The sequence below is a fragment of the Artibeus jamaicensis genome, unplaced genomic scaffold, assembly GCF_021234435.1.
Source record: "Artibeus jamaicensis isolate MK-2021 breed Jamaican fruit bat unplaced genomic scaffold, CSHL_Jam_final contig_414, whole genome shotgun sequence".
Classification (NCBI taxonomy): domain Eukaryota; kingdom Metazoa; phylum Chordata; class Mammalia; order Chiroptera; family Phyllostomidae; genus Artibeus; species Artibeus jamaicensis.
In genome coordinates, this window is record NW_026521822.1 from 993,848 (window position 1) to 1,014,352 (window position 20,505).

General features: G+C 40.4%; 1 protein-coding gene across 4 annotated transcripts in view; it reads left to right on the forward strand.

The window, feature by feature from the left end:
- Positions 1-20,505, forward strand: part of RCBTB2 (RCC1 and BTB domain containing protein 2) — a 58,117-nt gene that overhangs the window by 14,651 nt on the left and 22,961 nt on the right. For 3 of the 4 annotated variants that reach the window (XM_037152043.2, XM_053665444.1, XM_053665443.1), the window contains exons 2-3: positions 18,344-18,499; positions 18,727-18,877. In XM_037152043.2, coding sequence (XP_037007938.2) covers positions 18,374-18,499; positions 18,727-18,877 — 277 coding nt within the window. In that variant the 5' untranslated portion in view covers positions 18,344-18,373. Of the gene's footprint in view, positions 1-11,191; positions 11,217-18,343; positions 18,500-18,726; positions 18,878-20,505 lie in introns of those variants that run through there. The other variant, XM_053665442.1, reaches the window with a different exon arrangement.

Sequence of the window (20,505 nt, forward strand, 5' to 3'; positions counted from 1 at the left end):
GGGCATAAACTAAAATCTTTTCCATTAATATCAGGGACAAGATAAGGATGTCCACTTTCACCACTTCTATTTAATATAGTATTAGAAGGTTTAACCACAGGTATTAGAGAAGAAAAGGAAATAAAAGGCATCCAAATTGAAAAGGAGGAAACAAAACTGTCACTGTTTACAGATGACATGATACTGTACATGGAAAATCCTATAGACCCAACCAAAAAAACTGCTCAAACTAATTAATGAATTTTGCAAAACGGCGGGTTACAAAGTTAATATCTAGTAATCGAAGGCACTTTTGTATATCAACAATGAATCAGCAGAAGCAGAAATCAAGGAAAAAGCCCATTCGATACAGCAAAAAGAAAAATAAAATATCTGGGAATAAACCTAACTAAGGAGGCAAAATACTTGTATGCAGAAAACTACACAGCCCTGAAGAAAGAAATCAAGGAAGACTCAAACAAATGGAAACATATACTTTGTTCATGGATTGGAAGAATTAACATCATCAAAATGTCCATACTACCCAAAGCAATATACAGATTCAATGCAATACCTATTAAAGTACCAATGGCATATTTCACAGAAATAGAAAAAGCACTTCAAAAATATATATGGAACCATAAATGAGCCTGAATAGCAGCTGCTCTTTTGAGAAAGAAGAACAAAGTAGGAGGGATCACAATACCTGATATCAAACTGTATTACAAGGCCAGTCTAATGAAAACAGCTTGGTACTGGCATAAAAACAGGTACATAGACCAATGGAATAGAACAGAGAGCCCAGAAATCAACCCAACTCTCTGCAGTTAATTAATATTCGACAAAGGGGACAGTAACATAAAATGGACTAAAAATAGCCTGTTCAGTAAATGTTGTTGGGAGAACTGGATAACTACATGCAAAAAAATGCAACTTGAGCACAGAGTACACCATTCACCAAAATAAATTCAAGGTGGGTAAAAGACTTAAATATAAGCCATGAAACCATTAAAGTTGTAGAGGAGAACATTGGCAAGAAAATCTCAGATATTTCACGCAGCAACATTTTTACTGATATGTCCCCTAGAGCAAGGAATATAAAGGAAAGAATAAACAAATGGGACCTCTTCAAAATAAAAGGCTTATGGTTGGCTAAAGAAAAGAATATTATGCCCTGGCTGGTGTAGCTCAATGGATTGAGTGCAGGCCTGCAAACCACACGATCATGGTTCGATTCCCAGTCAGGGCACATGTCTGGGTTGCATGCCAGTTCCCTGCAGGGCAGTTTCCAGCAGGGGACACACGAAAGGCAACGATACATTGATGTTTCTCTCCCTCTCTCCTTCCCTTCCCCTCTAGGTAAATAAATAAAATGTTAAAAAAGAAAACAGTATTAAATTAGCAAGACAACCAACTGTATGGTAAAGCATAATTGCCAATGATACCTCAGACAAGGGTTTAATCTCCAAAATATACATAGAACTTACATGACTCCAGTCTAAGGAGACAACCAACACAATGAAAAAATGGGAACAGATCTTGGAAACAGACTTCCGCCAAGATGGAGGCATAGGTGGATGTGCCATACCTTCTCACACAACCAAGTTTAGAGACAACTAAATATTAGCAATAGAAAACACACCCAGAACACGGAAAATTGAACTTTTCGGAAGTGCGATAACAACAAATTCTTCAGCCTGACCGGTAAGGGGCGAAACCAGCGGCTGGTGAGGGGTTGCACAGGACCACTCGGTCAGACAGACTCAGGCACGGAATCCAGGCGCGAGGAACCCAGGTGCAGGGTTGGACCTAGTGAGCGACCCAGCGAGCCACTAGGCGAGCGACCGCGGGGGAGACAGCGGGGGAGTGGGGCTGCGTGTTGACTGTGGTCGCGCATTTGTGCGTGGGTGGACAGGCGAGGGAGTGGGTGGTTGGATCGGGGCCTGGCGGGTCCCCACAGCAAGCTGCAGCAGTAGAGGTCGCCGCCATTTCCCCGCTCTGACCACGCCCCCACAAACAGCTTCACAACCCAGCGACCTGGGAGTCCAGGGCGTCGTTTCTCACACTTCAAGGGCCAGAACAGACCAAAAATGGCACAAGAAGATCTCAAAGCCCCAGAACCTATAGATCTAAGCTATGAAGAAATAGCAAAACTCTCAGACGCACAGTTTAAAACACTGGTGATCAGGATCCTCACAGAACTGGTTGATTATAGCCACAAATTAGAGGAACATATGAAGGCGAAACTAATTGAAATGAATGGAATTGTACAGGAAACCAATAGTGATGAAAAGGAAATTGGGACTCAAATCAGTGGAGTGGACCAGAAGAAAGCAAATAATGGCCAAACAGAAAAGAGTCAGGAAGCAAGAATTCAAAAAAAAATGAGGAGAGTCTTAGGAACCTCCAGGATATCTTTAAACGCTCCAATATCTGAATTATAGGGGTACCAGAAGGGGGAAAGACACAACCATCAGTGGAAAAACTATTTGAACAAATAATAAAAGAAAATTTCCCCAATCTGGCAAAGGAAATAGACTTCCAAGAAATCCAAGAAGCCCAGAAAGTACCAAAAAAGTTGGACTCAAGAAGAAACACACCAAGGCATATCATAATTACATTAGCCAAAATTAAAATGAAGGAGAGAATCCTGGAAGCAGCAAGAGCTAAGGGGACAATCACATACAAAGGAGTCCCCATCAGGCTGTCAGCAGATTTCTCAAAAGAGACCTTACAGGCAAGAAGGGGCTGGAAAGAAATATTCCAAGTCATGAAATCTAAAGACCTACAACCAAGATTGCTCTACCCAGCAAACTTTCATTTAGAACGGAAGGACAGATAAGGTGCTTCTCAGATAAGACCAAATTCAAGGAGTTCATCATCACCAAGCCCTTATTATATGAAATGTTAAAGGGACATATCTAAGAAAAAGAAGTTAAAGAAACATGAACAGTGAAAGGACAACAAACTCACAGTTATTAACAACCACACCTAAAACGAAAGCAAACTAAAAGGACAGCTAGATCAGGAGTGGATACATAGAAATGAAGATCTCAAGGAGGGTAAGCAACAGGGGAGTGGGAGGAGGAGATGGGGGGAGAAGGTACAGAAAACAAGTAGCATAGACAGTAGATAGAAAATAGATGGGGGGGGGCAAGAATAGTATGGGAAATATAGAACCTAAAGGACTTGAGACACATGGACATAAACTAAAGGGAGGGTAATGGTGGGGATGGGGGGTAGGGTGGAGGGGAATGAAAGGGGGAATAGAACAACTGTAACAGCATAATCAATAAAAAAAATTAAAAAAAAAAGTGGGAACAGGTCTCGAATAGACACTTCCCCAGGGAGGATATACAGAAGAACCAGAGACACATGAAGAAATGCTCAATATCACTAGCTATCAGAGAGATGCAAATTAAAACCACAATGAGAAACCACTTTACACCAGTCAGCATGGCTTTCATAAAGAAAGGAACAAACAACAAATGTTGGAGAGGTTGTGTTGAAAAGGGGACTCTAGTTCACTGTTGGTGGGATTGCAGACTGTTATAGCCACTATGGAAAACAGTATGGAATTTTCTCAGAAAAGTAAAAATCGACCTGCCTTTTGATCCAGCAGTTCCACCACTAGGATTATATCCTAAGAACCCCAAAACATCAATTTCAAAGAACGTATGCACCACAATGTTCATAGCAGCACAATTTACAATAGCCAAGAGTTGGAAGCAACCTAGGTGGCTTTCAGTAAATGAATGGATCAAAAAATTGTGGTACATATACAGAATGGAATTCTATGCAGGAGAGAGAAAAAAGGAGCTACTACCCTTTGCACCAACATGGATGGAACTGGAAAGCATTATGCTGAGTGAAATAAGCCAGGTGTGAAAGACAAATACCATATGATCTTACCCTTAACAGGAAGCTAGACAACAAAGCAGACAAGCAAGCAAAATAAAAACAAAAACACTGAAATAGAGAATGGGGAACAGTGACCAGAGGGGAGAGGGAAGGTAATTTAATGGGAAAAATGGAAGGGATTTAGAGGAACTAGTATAAAGGACACAGGGACAATAACTAAGGAAGGTGGAAATGGGAGGGAGTTGGGGAGCATGGGGGAGGGGTGGGCTGGGATGGGAGAAATAAACAGAAAACTGTACTTGAAAAAAAATAACTGAATAAAAATTTTTAAAAAGCTGTGTCTTTTGTGGGTTAAAGAAAGAAAAGACAAGGAAGGACATGGAAGAAGGAGAAAGAAGGCAGGGAATGGAGGAAAGAGTGATAAGTTTAGAAAGAAAGGAAGAAGGAAGAGAAAATACGAAAAAAGAGGACAAATGTATTGAAAGATAAAACAATAATAAAATTTAAGGAGTAACAGATTACTTAAAAAGAGAAAAAAAGAAAAAGAAAAGGGACTTTCACCAAGATGGAGGCGTAGGTGGGAACACTTTGTGTCCTCGCACAACCGAATCTAAAAATAACAAAGTTTTAACGACAATAAACATAATCAAACCACACAGAAAATCAAATACGGAGTCCAGAAACAACAGACCACTGAGCTAAACCGGTGAGAGGGGCAAAACCAGCAGCAGAGCCAGTCGGGCAAAAAAGATCTGGGCGGTGCACAGGCATCTGGGGTGTGGATTCCAGGTGTGTGCTAGCCACGGGCGGAACCCAGGGAAGAGGTGCTGCTGGCTGTCTGCAGTTGATCGCACACTTGCACACAGATAAATCAGTGAAGAGGCGAGCGTTGAGACAGATCTCACAGGCCCCAGCCACTGGCGCAGGGTGGCAGACTTGCACTTTTGTGCTGGAATAAGCAGGCGGGGGGGGGGGGTGAGCAGTGAGGCAGACCAGGCGAGCAGAGAGTACCTCCATTGCTCCCTCTCTGACTCCGCCCCCACATACAGCATCACAAACCTGCGACCTGGGTGGCCCCACCCTGGTAAACACCAAGGCGCCTCTCCTTGTATATAGCAGGCATGAACAGATCAAAACATGGCTCAGGAACGACTCAGATCCCCAGAGCCAATAAATCTAAGCAATGAAGAAATAGCCAAACTTTCATATGCATAGTTCAAAACACTGGTGATCAGGATGCTCACAGAACTGGTTGATTTTAGTCACAAATTAGAGGAACAAATGAAGGCTAAACTAACTGAAATGAAGGGAAATGCACAGGAAGGCAATAGTAATGGAAAGGAAACTGGGACTCAAATCAATGGAGTGGACCAGAAAGAGGAAAAAAATGACCAAACAGAAAAGGATGTAGAAACAAGAATTCAAAAAAATGAGGAGAGGCTTAGAAACCTCCAGGACATGTTTAAACTTTCCAACATCTGAATTATAGGGGTACCAGAAGGGGAAGAGGAACAGCCACCAGTGGAAAACTTATTTGAACAAATAATAAAGGAGAATTTCCCCAATCTGGCAAAGGAAATAGACTTCCAGGAAATCCAGGAAGCTCAGAGAGTCCCAAAGAAGTTGGACCCAAGAAGGAACACACCAAGGCACATCATAATTACATTAGCCAAGATGAAAATGAAGGAGAGAATCCTAGAAGCAGCAAGAGCTAAGGGGACAGTCACCTACAAAGGAGTCCCCATCAGACTGTCAGCGGATTTCTCAAAGAGACCCTACAGGCAAGAAGGGGCTGGAAAGAGGTATTCCAAGTCATGAAATCCAAAGACCTACAACCACAATTACTCTATGCAGCAAAACTTTCATTTAGAATGGAAGGACAGATAAAGTGCTTCTCAGATAAGATCAAATTCAAGGAGTTCATCATCACCAAAACCTTACTATATGAAATGTTAAAGGGACTTAACTAAGAAAAAGAAGATAAAAAAGATGAACAGTGAAAAGACAGCAAACTCACAGTTGTTAAGAACCACACCTAAAACAAAAGCAGACTAAGAGGACAGCTAGATCAGGAGTGGAACCATAGAAATGAAGATCACATGGAGGGTTAGCAACAGGGGAGTGGGAGAAGGAGAAGGGGGGTGAAGGTACAGAAAATAAGTGGCATAGACAGTAGATAGAAAATAGATAGGAAGGAGGGTAAGAATAGTAGGGGAAATATAGAATCTAAAGAACTTGAGACACGTGTTCATGAACTAAAGGGGGGAGAATGGTGGGAGAGGGGTATGCGGGGTTGAGGGGAATGGAGGAGGGGAAACAGAACAAATGTAATGGCATAATCAATTAAAAAAGTAAAAAAAAAAAAAGAAAAAGAAAAGGAAGGAAAAAGAAAGAAAGAAAAAAAAAAAGAAAGGTGGCTTGTTGGTTTCAAACTGGCCAAACCGGTTTTTCTGGCTGCAGCTGGCTGAGGGTAGATTAGTGTGTTTTTTCTGCAAGCCCTCTCTCAGGAGCCAGATTCCCAGCTCCCTATAGTGGGGAACTAGGACTTCCTCCCAGTGCTCTTTTCCCAGGGGTTACCACCATGGGTTGGGTTGTGAGGAGTGCAGTCTCCTGTCCTAGCCAGGCTGCCTGGTTTCCATATGATCGAGCACAGACCTGTTCCTGTTGTGTGGGGGAACTCCAGGTCCTCTGCCCAACCTCGGGTTCACTGCCAGGCTTGGTGAGGAGCAGGCTTGGTGAGGAGCAGACCAGGCAGCTGTGTCTATCTGAGTCAGAGCCCCACACTGTGCCTATCAGTTCTCCAGGGCTGGCGACCACAGAGTCTGCAGTTGAGGCCCTTTGTCCTCAGCACCCTCTCTGTAAACTTTTGTACACAAGTCTCTCTTGGCCCCCAACCTTGCTTGGCCAGAAGGATCGCAGCTCTCTCCCAAGGACCCTTTGGCAGGCCCAGGGCTCCCAAAGAGTCTGAGGGAGATGAACTGGAAGCTGGAAGCAGATCTGAGGGCTGGGCGCCAACCTAGACACGCTGGGCACATGTCAAGGCGCGCTGCGCGGTGTGTACTGGTCCCCGGACTGTGCACTGGCCGAAAACCCTTCTGCTCCTGTCTTTGTTTCAGTCCCTTCAGCAGGACCAGGCCTCTAGAAAAATCCAAGGAAGGGAGAAGCAGGGGGAACTGGTCCGGAGTGCTGGGTGTTGACCTAGGCGCGCTGGTGCTTGCCCAGACACGCTGCTCGCTGGGCACTGATCTCCCGAACTGTGCGCCAGCTGAAAACCCTTCTGTTCCTTTGTTTCGGTTCCTTCGGCAGGCCCCAGCCTCCCCACGAATCTGTGGGAGGGAGCTGCACGGGGAACCAGTCCAGAATGCTGGGCGCCTTCCAAAGCGCGCTGGGCGCCTGTCAAGGTGCGCCATGCGCTGAGTGCTGGTCCCTGGACTGTGCACCCCCCCCCCCCCCGCCCGAATTCCCTGGTGTTCCTGTCTTTGCTCCGTCCCGTAGACTCTACTGTACCACTGCTGTCTCCCTACTGTCTGGATCCTCCCTGACCGTCAAGATTTCTGGACCCTTATTTTCATATATGCTGAGCAACTGCTGACTGCCTGGCTTCTCCTCTGCTGATTGGACAGGATTCTCTCCCTTGTGTACAAGGAACCAAAATCTGCTCAGTCCTACTCCATCTCCATCTTGCCAACCCCTACCCCATTTCCAGGATATACTATTAAGTGGGGGGGAAAAGCAACTCACAAAAGAGTATATAAATTATTTTGTGTAAGAAGGACTTGAGTGATGAAAACACATACTGTATCTTCTCCTTTTTGCAAAAAAGAAGCAGGAAGAATAAACCAGAGTCCAGCGAAATTGGGTACCTAGGATGGTAGAAGGATGAAGTGGTGTGGGGGACAACACAGGATACTGTTCAATTGTCTTAGCATATTAGCAAGATTTCCCTTCTGCCCAGAAGACAGGTGGTCTTAAGTACAGCGAGGGAAGTCACATCTCTATTTTGGTTCCCTTTCTTTTTCTTTTATTTTTAAAGTACTATATTATTTTAATTTTATTTTTTTCATTACCATTAGTCCCTTTATACTCTGCTTCCCCCAGCAATCACCACACTGTTGTACATTTCCATGAGTCCTTTTTCCTTTTTGCTCAACTCCTCCACCATCACTACCCCTTAACTGTCATCCTGCTTTCTATCTATGAATTTGACTCTATTTTGCTTATTAGTTCAGTTTGTTCATTAGATTCCACATATGACTGAAATCATATGCTATTTGTCTTTCTCTGACTGGCTTATTTCATTTAGCATAATATTTTCCAGTTTCATACATACTTTCACAAAGGGTAAAGTTTCTTTTTTACAGCCACGTAGTATTCCATTGTGTAAATATCACATAGTTGTTTTATCCACTGATCAGCTGGTGGACATTTGGGCTGCTTCATCTCTCAGCAATTGTAAATAATGCTGGAGTGAACATACGGGTGTTTATGCTTTTGAATTAATGCTTTGGGTTCTTTCGGATAGATTCCCAGAAGTGGGATTACTGGGTTAAAAGGCAGATCCAGTTTTAATATTTTGAGGTATTTCTATACTGCTTTCCGCAGAGGCAGCACTAATCTGCATTTCCACCAACAATGCAAAAGGGATCCCCTTTCTCTACATCCTTGCCAGCACTTGTTGTTTGTCGATTCATTGATGATAACCATTCTGACAGGTGTGAGATGGTATTTCATTGTGGTTTTAATTTCCATTTCTCTGATGATTAGTGACATTGATCAGCTTTTCATGTGTCTTGGCCATCTGTATGTCCTTTTTGGAGAAGTGTCTACTCAGTTTCTTTGTCCATTTCCTTTTTTTAAAAATTTTTTTAATTGATTATGCTGTTACAGTTGTTCTATTCCCCCTTTCATTCCCCTCCACCCTACCCCCCCATCCCCACCATTACCCTCCCTTTAGTTTATGACCATGTGTCTCAAGTCCTTTATATTCTATATTTCCCATGCTATTCTTGCCCCCCCATCTATTGTCTATCTACTGTCTATGCTACTTATTTTCTGTACCTTCTCCCCCCATCTCCTCCTCCCACTCCCCTGTTGCTAACCCTCCTTGAGATCTTCATTTCTATGTTTCCACTCCTGATCTAGCTGTCCTTTTAGTTTGCTTTCGTTTTAGGTGTGGTTGTTAATAACTGTGAGTTTGTTGTCCTTTCACTGTTCATGTTTCTTTAACTTCTTTTTCTTAGATAAGTCCCTTTAACATTTCATATAATAAGGGCTTGGTGATGATGAACTCCTTGAATTTGATCTTATCTGAGAAGCACTTTATCTGTCCTTCCATTCTAAATGAAAGTTTTGCTGGATAGAGCAATCTTGGTTGTAGGTCTTTGGATTTCATGACTTGGAATACCTCTTTCCAGCCCTTTCTTGCCTGTAAGGTCTCTTTTGAATATCTGCTGACAGTCTGATGGGGACTCCTTTGTAGGTGACTGTCCCCTTAGCTCTTGCTGCTTCTAGGATTCTCTCCTTCATTTTAATTTTGGCTAATGTAATTATGATGTGCCTTGGTGTGTTCCTTCTTGGGTCCAACTTCTTTGGGACTCTCTGAGCTTCCTGGATTTCCTGGACATCTATTTCCTTTGCCAGATTGGGGAAATTCTCCTTTATTATTTGTTCAAATAAGTTTTCCACTGGTGGCTGTGCCTTTCCCCCTTCTGGTACCCCTATAATTCGGATGTTGGAGCGTTTAAAGATGTCCTGGAGGTTCCTAAGACTCTCCTCATTTCTTTGAATTCTTGCTTCCTGACTCTTTTCTGTTTGGCCATTATTTGCTTTCTTCTGGTCCACTCCATTGATTTGAGTCCCAGTTTCCTTTTCATTGCTATTAGTGTCCTGTGCAATTCCATTCATTTCAATTAGTTTCGCCTTCATATATTTGTCTAATTTGTGGCTATAATCAACCAGTTCTGTGAGGATCCTGATCACCAGTGTTTTAAACTGTGTGTCTGAGAGTTTTGCTATTTCTTCATCGCTTAGATCTATAGGTTCTGGGGCTTTGAGATCTTCTTGTGCCATTTTTGGTCTGTTCTGGCCCTTTAAGTGTGAGAAATGGCACCTTGGACTCCCAGGTCGCTGGGTTGTGAAGCTGTATGTGGGGGTGTGGTCAGAGCCAGGAAATGGCGACCCCCTCTGCTGTTTCTCACAGCTGGGTGAGGAGCAGCGCCTTAGGCGGTTCACCAGGGTCCGGCCACTCAGAGTCGCTGTTTTATGACGCTGTATGTGGAGGTGGGGTCAGAGCAGGGAAATGGCGGCGCTCTCCCTGCCATTTGTCTCGGGGACCCGCTAGGTCCCGGTTGAACCGCCCACTCCCTCGCCTGTCCACCCACGCACAAATGCGCGACCACAGTCAACACGCTGCCCTGCTCCCCCGCTGTCTCCTCTGTGGTTGCTTGCCTGGTCGCTGGCTCGGTCGCTCACTAGGTTTAACCCTGCGCCTGGGTTCCGTGCGCCTCGACTCCGCGCGCCTGAGTCTGTCTGACCGAGTCCTCCTGTGCAACCCCACTTCACCAGCCGCTGGTTTCGCCCCTTACCGGTCAGGCTGAAGAATTTGTTGTTAACGGACTTCCGAAAAGTTCAATTTTCCGTGTTCTGGCTGTGTTTTCTGTTGCTAATATTTAGTTGTCTCTAAACTTGGTTGTGTGAGAAGGTATGGCACATCCACCTATGCCTCCATCTTGGTGGAAGTCGTCCATTTCTTAATTGGGTTATTTGTTTATTTGTGTTGAGTTTTTTCAGTTCTTTATAAATTTTGGATATTAATCCCTTATTAGGTGTATTGGTGAGTATGTTCTCCCATTCTGTGGGTTGTCTTTTTGGTTTTTTGATGTTTTCCTTGCTTGCACAAACTTTTTAGTTTGATATAGTCCCATTAATTTATATTTTTTCTTTTGTTTCTCTTGCATGGGGAGATATATATGATCAAATATTGCTATGAGCAATATCTGAAATTTTGCTGCCTATGTTTTCCAGCCATAGCAATCAGACAAGAAGAAATACAAGGCATCCAAATTGGAAAGGAAGAAGTAAAACTGTCTCTATTTGTGGATGATATGATACCGTACATAGAGAACCCTAAAGACCCCACCAAGAAACTCCTACAACTGATAAGTGAATTCAGCAAAGTAGGAGGATGCAAAATTAATGTCCAAAAATCATTTGCATTTTTATATACCAATAATGGACGGAAAGGGAAATTTTAAAAAATCCCATTCACGGTTGCTTCAAAAATAGTAAAATACCTAGGAATAAACCTAACAAGGATGTAAAAGACCTGTTCTCAGGAAATTATAAGACACTGAAGAAAGAAATTGAAGAGGATACCAGTAAGTGGAAGCATATACTATGTTCATGGATAAGAAGAATTAACATCATTAAAATGTCCATACTACCCAAAGCAATCTATAGATTTAATGCAATTCCTATCAAGATTCCCATGACATATTTCATAGAACTAGAACAAATATTTAAAAAAATATATATGGAACCACAAAAGGCCCCACATAGCAACACAAGACTGAGAAAGAAGAACAAACTTGGAGGCATCATGCAACCTAATATCATACTGTACTATAAGGCCATAGTAATCAAAACAGTATGGTACTGACAGAAAAACAGACACATAGGTCAGTGGAACAGAATAGAGTCCAGGCAATAAATCCACACCTTTATAGTCAGTTAATATTCATCAGAGGAAGCAAACACGTACAATGGCTTAAAGATAGTTTATTCAGTAAATGGCATTGAGTAAATAGGACAGATACATGCAGAAAAACAAAACTAAGCCACCTCCTTAGAACACACACAAGAATAAATTCAAAATGCATGAAAGACTTAAATGTTAGACCCCATAACAAAAATTATAGAAGAAAACATGGTCCTCTTTCTTTATTTGATTTTCTTGCCAATGAATTCTCTTCCTCTCCTTTTCCTTTTCTTTCTCGTTATTTTGATCCTTGTCCTCTTTCTATTTTTATTGAATAAACTTGGGGCAGATATGGAAAAAGTATTTTTAGTTAAGATGGTACAAAAATAGAGTTCCCAATAGAATTAGTATCCAGCATACAAAAAAAACTGTATTCAAAGGATGCTTTGAATGGATATATTGCATTCTACTCTGAGCCATGTGCTGTGGTGGTTAAAGCAATGAAAGTATGATGCCTCCCTCTCTTAAAGCACTTGCAAATTAGTAGCAACCAGATCTTGTTTTATAAATTTGTGAGAAAAGTCCAAGTGGTCCTTTTAAAGACAAGCATGTATTTTCCAAACATGATTTGTATGAATTGCCATGGTTTGAGTTATAATTATTCTGAATATGTTGTTATTCCTTATATTGTAAGAGACCTTTTTACAGCTGAGGAAAACAAAATTTTAACAGGCATATTAAAACATCAATAAGGAACACATGTAAGACTTGACCTTATTTTGATAATTGTTTTTGTCTATTTTAAGACTCTTACTACTTATAGATAATAGATAAAATGTTCTCATGTTAGCACTTGAAATATGAATTGTATTTGAGTAAATAGAATCCAACTTAAATCAGAAATATCAACATTAAATATCATTTCATTAAGTTGCTTTTTATCTTTAGGGATGAGATAATTGACTGTAATGATTGAACCACAGTTCAGACATATTGCGTATCTTGTGATAGGGTTGCTTCTGCTGTTACTTGTGCATGGTAGAAAATAGTTATTTTGGAGATAGTTAATTAAGGCAGGAACATTCAGTGTTATTGCTACATACTTGATGGCTGTTTCAGATATTTTTGTTAAAATCTAGGATATCAAAGCTCTGCTAACTCATTCATCCTTTCATACTTCTCATTCATTACTCCTTCCCCCCACCACCCCTCCAGCTTAGTAAATCATATATTCCTCAGTGGAGCTGAGAATTTGTAAATCTGTGCCTCACAGTGATTTGGAATTTTCCAAGCCCAGGAAAAATTTGACCAAGGTCTAAAATTTATTTTTCTTTATTTATAGGAACACAGCTCTGAAATAAAAATTTTTACTTATTTCCTTTTAGATTTAAGAATCTACATTTATCCTGGGATTACTTTTTCAAATCTTAGCAGAAAGATTTCTATAAGGAACCATATGGCAGTTCCAGAACTGTTAAAACACCTTTGGGTTTTATAGCTGTTAACTCCCATGCCTAAAACTTAATTCCTTTATCTTCTTTTACCATATTTGGGTTTACCTTATTTTCTGTTAATCAGAAGTAATTTTAACTTGTCTAGTTTCATTGGACACATGGGATGCTGATTTAACCACATACTTTTTCCTCGAGACTGCAGAGGATCGAGTCCATATGGAAGAACTTCCCCCTTTTTATTGAGAAAGTGGCAAGTTTAGAAAAAAATGTGTCCTTGGAGCATGTGTTTCTGTCACATGAAGCACTTCAACAGACATTTATTGGTCATCTGATGGGAAGATCAGTGAGCTAGTATCTAGCTTTGAGGGGCTCACAGTGTAGTGACTGAGATGCCAACAGATATTTTTGTGAATATATAGAATGTAAAGGGTAAAAAAGCCAACAGGGAACTATGTATATTGTTTGAGGAGTAGAGAAGGGATACCCAGACATGGTGACATTTGAGCTGGTTGAGGAGTACAGGCCATACCCTACTTTCACAGTCAATACTGTCCTGAAGAAGGATTTGAGTTAAACAACTCAATTCCCAGATATTTATTTTTTAATTTAAAGATTTTATTTTTACTGATTTTTAGAGAGAGAGGAAGGGAGGGAGAGAGGGAAACATTAATGTGTGGTTGCCTCTCATGCAACCCCTATTGGAGACCTGGCCTGCAATCCAGGCTTGTGCCCTGACTGGAAATCGAACTGGTAACCCTTTGATTTGCAGGCCTGCACTCAGTCCACTGAGCTACACTAGGCAGGGCCAATGTGTAATTTTAATTCTTTTCCATATGCTGTATTTTACATTGTATTATGACAACTTAATAATTGTTTGTAGTTAAGCAAAGTATAATAATCCACTTGGTTCTGATATCAATGGAAAAACAATTATACAGTTAGCACACACTCAAAGGAATAATAAAATGCAGTTTGGTCTCGAACTTTATGAAGCTCTATTTCCTTAATTATGGTTTTCTTGGGTTAATATTAAAATTATACTAGCAAAAGATGGTAGAGGTGGACTAGATGTAACAAAGTAGTAAAGGAGAGCTGGCCTGGGATTCTTGCCTATGGTAGCATTTTGTGCAGGAAGAAGGATTACCTGGACCAAAACTAAGACTATGAATTCTAAGTACATGATCTTGATGACATATGTTGCTAAGTTTTCATTCCTTGGTAGCACCTTTTTCCCCAATACAGATTTTTCTGTTGCCTGCTCTTGGCTCTTGTTCAGCCATTCCTAGCTTAGCAGTTGGGCATAGAGGTCTCTGGGTGCCTTCTACAGAGATGGCTTCCATCCTGCAGGTGGCTGCAGCATGATTGAAGTTCCTGCAGGGTGCTGCATGTGAACCTTAGATATACTTTTATTATAGGGGTGTATACACAATGTTATATATGAGGAATACACATGTACTCTATATAAATGTACATATGTATACAACATATATGATATATATAACTATAGACACTCATAATTATTCTGGACAGAAGAATGTATTTCTCCTCTGTGAACAAAGATGCTTCAGTTCCTTGGGACTGATATTAAATATTTACTTTAAAAAGTGTAAACATATATATTTCATAAAGTTAGTCATCAGTTCCCTACGAACTAGTTCCCCACAGATTTAGAAAAATGTGTTTTTGATGACTAACCTTCAGCAGCCAGCCTTCTGACATTTAAAAAGTACACCTCTGTTATACTTAGGTTATCTTGTAGTTAATTGTTTTTTACTAAATTTTGAGCTCCTTGAAAGGAGTGATTATGTCCCATTTTTATATCTTTGGTATTAGACACAATAAATGTTCAGTGATACTGTCAGACCCAATGTTCTCTTGACCAGTAGTGTCTTTTCACAAATGTACAACTGCAGGTGACATTACAAACACACTAGAATCCCAGTGGTCAGCAGAGTTATGAACTGGGTACTATAGGTTTTGTACAGGTGCTCCAGGAAGAAAGTTCAAAACAAATAATTTGAAGACAAGTGTTCAGTTGAATTTACAACCTTATTCTAGGCATCTAAGAAACCACTTTATTTTGTAGCAGGGCAAGTTGAAATCCAAGATACTGCTTGAAAGGAAAAGATGAGGTATCAATCAGCCATGTTGCTGCTGCTTTTCTCATTGTATATTGCCATCTGCCCTGTACATGCATGGCAGTCTACAGTGGGCATCGTCCTGTTCATTAGGAACTCCATGGGAACACTAGCCAAAACCCTTCAAATGCAGGCAAATACTAGCTCTACCAGTCGTATAACTTTTTATGTGAACTCATTACTCAGTAACAGACAATATGGAAAGAAATCTGGGCTCACCCACTTGGAAGTGTTAGTATCTTGGAGGAGTACTTCAGTTTTTTCGTATGTAAAACGATGATAGCAATGTCTGACAATTGAGATGATTAGGAATAATTTGTAAGAACTCTTTTAACTAGCACACATGACATCTACATTAAATATTTGATGCCACAGCCCAAACATTATTCTTTTTAAAATTTCAAGACTTAAACAGGACAAAATACTAAAATAAGGGCCTCATAGAAAAGTAGGTTCTTTGATGACATAAAGAGGTGAGTAATTTAAAATAGAAGCTTAGATTCCATCCTTAGCTTTGAAGTGGACTTGGGTGCTGCCCCAAAGAGAAGACATCATTCTCAGGACAGGGTCTTACAATTCAAGCGGCATGGTAAAAGTAAAGTGGCTGCATTTGGCATCAGGGGAGTTCGTCCTGGTTCAGGCGCCTGAACCAGGGGATTCTGTTAGCATTGACAAGTTACTTCACCTTTGTATTAGTTTCCTAGGGCCGTCCTAACAAAGTGCTGCAAACTGAGGGGCTTCAAGTAACAGATTTTTTTTACTCCTCACCCAAGGACAAGCTTTTGATTTTACAGATAGGGGAAGGGTTGGAGAGAAAGAGGGAGAGAAACAAATAATCTATCAGTTCCTTCTTGTATGTGTGGCAACCAGAGGCCAAACCGATAACCTAGGCATTGACTGGGAATAGAAGAACCCATGACCTTTCAGTTTACAGGACAATGCTCCAGCCAACTGAGCCACAGTGGAGAGGGTGAAATAATAAAAATTTATTTTCTCCTAGTCCTGGAGGCTAGAAGTCTAAAACCAAGGTGTCAGCAGGGTCATGACTCCTAAGGGTGGAAGGGACAAATATCCTTCCAGGTCTATAGAAAATAAGTATCTAATAAGATCATCTGTCTGCCAGAACTCATCCCTGGTAACATTGGCTTAATAGCTGATGGGAAAGACAGGCTTTGGAAAATTCCTTGCTCCTTTAAATGCAGCAAGAGTATGATGATTATTGAGGGAAATGGCCAAACATGCCATTTGGTAGACATATGAGCTGTTTATTGCATCTTATTATAATATACAAAAATATTGAGAGTTCAAAAGTACGTAAGTGAAAATATTTCTAGTATAGCAAATCAATAAGAGCTATCTTTGAAATAGCTTTATAATGTCCCATTTGAATGCTCTCATTCTCATCATAAGAGCAGATGCTCATGAGGTGTGTGCTCTTTTGAGTTTATAGTCGTGTACTGCGTAATGATGTTTTAGTCAACAAAAGTCCATATATATGATGGTGATTCCATAAGATTATAATGGACTTGAAAAATTCCTATTGCCTAATGACACTGTAACATTATAGTGTAATGTATTACAATTGCTTATAGTATTTAGTATATAACATACCATACCAGCTTGTAGCCTAGGAGTAATAGGTTATATATATACCATATATCCTAGGTGTGTGGTAGGCTGTACCATTTAGATTTGTGTAAGTGTACTCTATGATGTTCATGTGATGACAAAATTGCCTAACAGTGCATTTCTTAGAACTTATCACTGTTGTTAAGCACATGACTGTAATTGTGTCCCCCTTCATTCATATGTTGAAATCCTAAGTGGGAAATGCTTGAGTCATGAGTGTAGTACCCTCAAGAATAGGATTAGTGCCTTTATAAAAGGGGTCCAGAGAGATCCCTAGCCCTTTCCACCATGTGAGGATACACTTGAGAAGTCACTAGCAATGAACCAGGAACATGATTGTGTTGGTACCCTGATCTTGGACTTCTCAACCTCTAGAACTGTCAGAAATAAATTTCTGTTGGTTATAAACCACCCAGTCTATGGTTTTTTGATATAGAAGCCCAAATGGACTCAGATATACCAGTACTTCAGAAGGTGACCTTATTTGGAAACGTAGTAGTTAAAATGGACCCTAATCCAGTATGCTTTTTTTTTTTTTAAAGAGAGGTTTTGTTTTACTTTCTCTCTCTTTTTTAAAAAAAATTATTTGTCTTTAGAGGGGAAGGGGAGAGGGAGAGATATCAATGTATGGTTGCTTCTCCTGCATCCTCTGCCGGGAATTGGCCTGCAACCCAGGCATGTACCCTGACTGGGAATTGAACTGTGATCCTTTGGTTTGCAGGCCTGTGCTCGATCCACTGAGCTACACCAGCCAGGGCCCAGTATGCTTAAAAAAAGAAAATTTGACACAGAAACAGATACACATAGAGGGGGAGATGATGTGAAGACACAGGGAAGAGATGGCCAAGGAGAGAGGCTTGAAACAGGACCTTCCTTTACAGTCCTCAGACGGAACCAAACTAGCTGATAACTTGATTTTGAACTTCTAGCCTTCAGAAATGTGAGAAAATGAATTTCTGTTGTTAAGCCATTCCATTTGTGGTGCTTTGTTAACAGTAGCCCTGGCAAACTAATACACACACTTTATGGATATTTCCTCCTACCAGTACCCAAATCTGAGTGGGGGATAAGGGAACCTACCAGCTGTTTAAACTGCAGGCCAGAGATGACCAATGACCTGAAATTTCTGGACAATTTCCTTGGTGTCACCTTTAGCCATGTTCTTTTTCAAGCACTTATTTTGTTAAGAATTGAACAGCAGATGAGATATCAGTCTTGTCATTTTTTCCCCCTGCTTTTACAACCAATCTATTTTCCAGAGCTGTGTTTAAGACATAGCCAAAACTTAGAGCTTGCTAGATATTCAGCTCCCCAAAGTTCAGCCTTGGATGGTTCCTGTGTCCTTGAGGAAAATTAATAGGTGAGATCTGATTCTGTCGAGAGCCTCTGGTTCTTGATTGTAGTGAGAGCAGTACTGAAGCAGTTGAGCTTGTGAAGGCAATTTCCACAGCTGTGAGATGCCTCTCAAAACCAGAAAGAGTTCATTTCTCACTAAATCAGTGTTAGCTCTTCTACCAAAGGGAAAGGGGCAAAGAAATTTAATCTTTTGATGAATAGTCTCAATATATATATTTTTTCCTTTTTAGCCAGTACAGGCTACTCTGTCATCTTTGAAGATGTTAGATGTGGGGAAGTGGCCAATTTTCTCCCTTTGTTCTGAAGAAGAACTGCAGTTAATTCGTCAGGCTTGTGTCTTTGGCAGCGCTGGCAATGAAGTTTTATATATGACAGTAAATGATGAGGTAATTTTGAAGAAAAAATCAACCACTTCTATTTTCACTAATGGATTTGTTAAATTGAAGATGTTGGGGGGAACTAAGGAATTAAGATTTAAAAAGTATAGAGAATAGATTCTTATTTTTTATTATAAATAAAGCAGCCTTGTTTTAGGAGCACTATGCCTGTTGGAATGTAATTATAGGTTTGTCAGAAATGAAACCGCTTGAACTAACAGTAGTTTTCCTCACAGATTTTTGTGCTTGGCACAAACTGCTGTGGCTGTTTGGGATTAGGTGACGTCCAGAGCACCATTGAACCTCGGAGACTGGATTCTTTAAGTGGCAAAAAAATAGCCTGCCTCAGCTATGGGAGTGGTCCACATATTGTCCTTGCAACAACAGGTAACCTAAGAACACAGTGTAGAATTTCAGCCCTTGCTTTGCTTATTGAGAAACAAGACTAGGACCACCCCTTCAATCAAGAACATACTTTTTGATTGGGCAAGAGTTTCTGGCTCTGCCCTGTGAACTTGACTATGCTTTGGACAACATGAAACATGAACATATCTGAATACCAAAGTAAGGTAATGTAGCAGATAGAATTTAGCAATTATTGGCACTTTAAGCTCAGTAAGCCCCTTTTGTTTATACTTTTTAAAAAAGATTTTATTTTATTTTTAGAGGGGAAGGGAAGGAGGGAGGGAGAGAAATATCAATGTATGGTTGCCTCTTGTGCATCCCCTGCTGGGAACTGGCCTGCAACCCAGGCATGTGCCCTGACTGGGAATTGAACCGTGATCCTTTGGTTCGCAGGCCCATGCTCAATCCACTGAGCTACACCAGCCAGAGCTTGTTTATACTTTTAAGTGTAATTATTTTGTATTAAATTGTGAAATAACTGTAGACTTTCTGAATTTGAGATTCTGATTTATGAACTGAAAGAGTAAAGCCAGATTTTAAGATCCCCTCCAACTCTTAGCATTCTGTGATTCTTATGTTAGTGGCTGATAACTGTAGTTGGTATTTAGTAACACAAGAAATTAAATATTCTCATGGCTATTTCATGAATTCAGAATAATGAGTCATTATAGTTAAAACATACCTTATAGTTTTTCTTAAGTATTATTAGTAATAAGTACTGTTAGTATTATTTAAACTGAAAATAAACTTTATGTTCTTTTGTATACTTACTTCACAGTAAAATAATAACTTCTAGGGAATTTTGGTTCCCTGTAATAGCAGGCTAGATTGTTCAGATCACTTCTTCACTGAAAACAACTGAAAATTCTAAATAAAATATTAAAAATATTTTTCATAAGGGCATAAAAACACAAGGCAAAAAGGAATTATTAGATAAGATTTAGGAGAAAAAGTGACCCAAGAAGTCAGAGGGGAACCTGAAGCTAATTTTTCCTTAAAGATTCACTTGAATAGAGTTGTGGTCTATTGTACTCATTATGTGAAGTAAGTCGAAGGCCTCACAAATTAGGCTGGGACCACAAAGGACTATCCTCTTAGGGCAAGGATGAGACAGTTCTTTCATCTTACAGGACTGAACTAAAGAATTCCTTGGCTCTGAGCAAATAGGAAGAAAAAAAGAAAGAAAATCTCTACCCGAGGAATTGTGACCATGTATTTGTATCCCAATTCACATCAGTCTGGGTGGTCCAAGAAATCTCAAGTCTTGAATTCATTAGAAACACCTTTAAGTACCTTCAAGAATTGGATGCATATCCTTTCTTTAGGAAGGCAAGTTCATTCTATGCCCAAGGGAGTATGATGCCATTGAAGAATAATTTTCCAGTGGCAATTAGCAGCATATAGTCAAGGACAACTAGGTACATAATGAAACAGGCACCATGAATGAGAACTGGTGCAAAAAAGACAGCAAAAACTGACTGCTATATATCAGATATTAGAATTACCAGACACCAATGATAAGATGGCATTATATATTGTTTGAAAAAAATGAGCTTGATGATACTTGTAGAGATCATGAAAGACTTGAAAAAGAACCAAATATACAAATA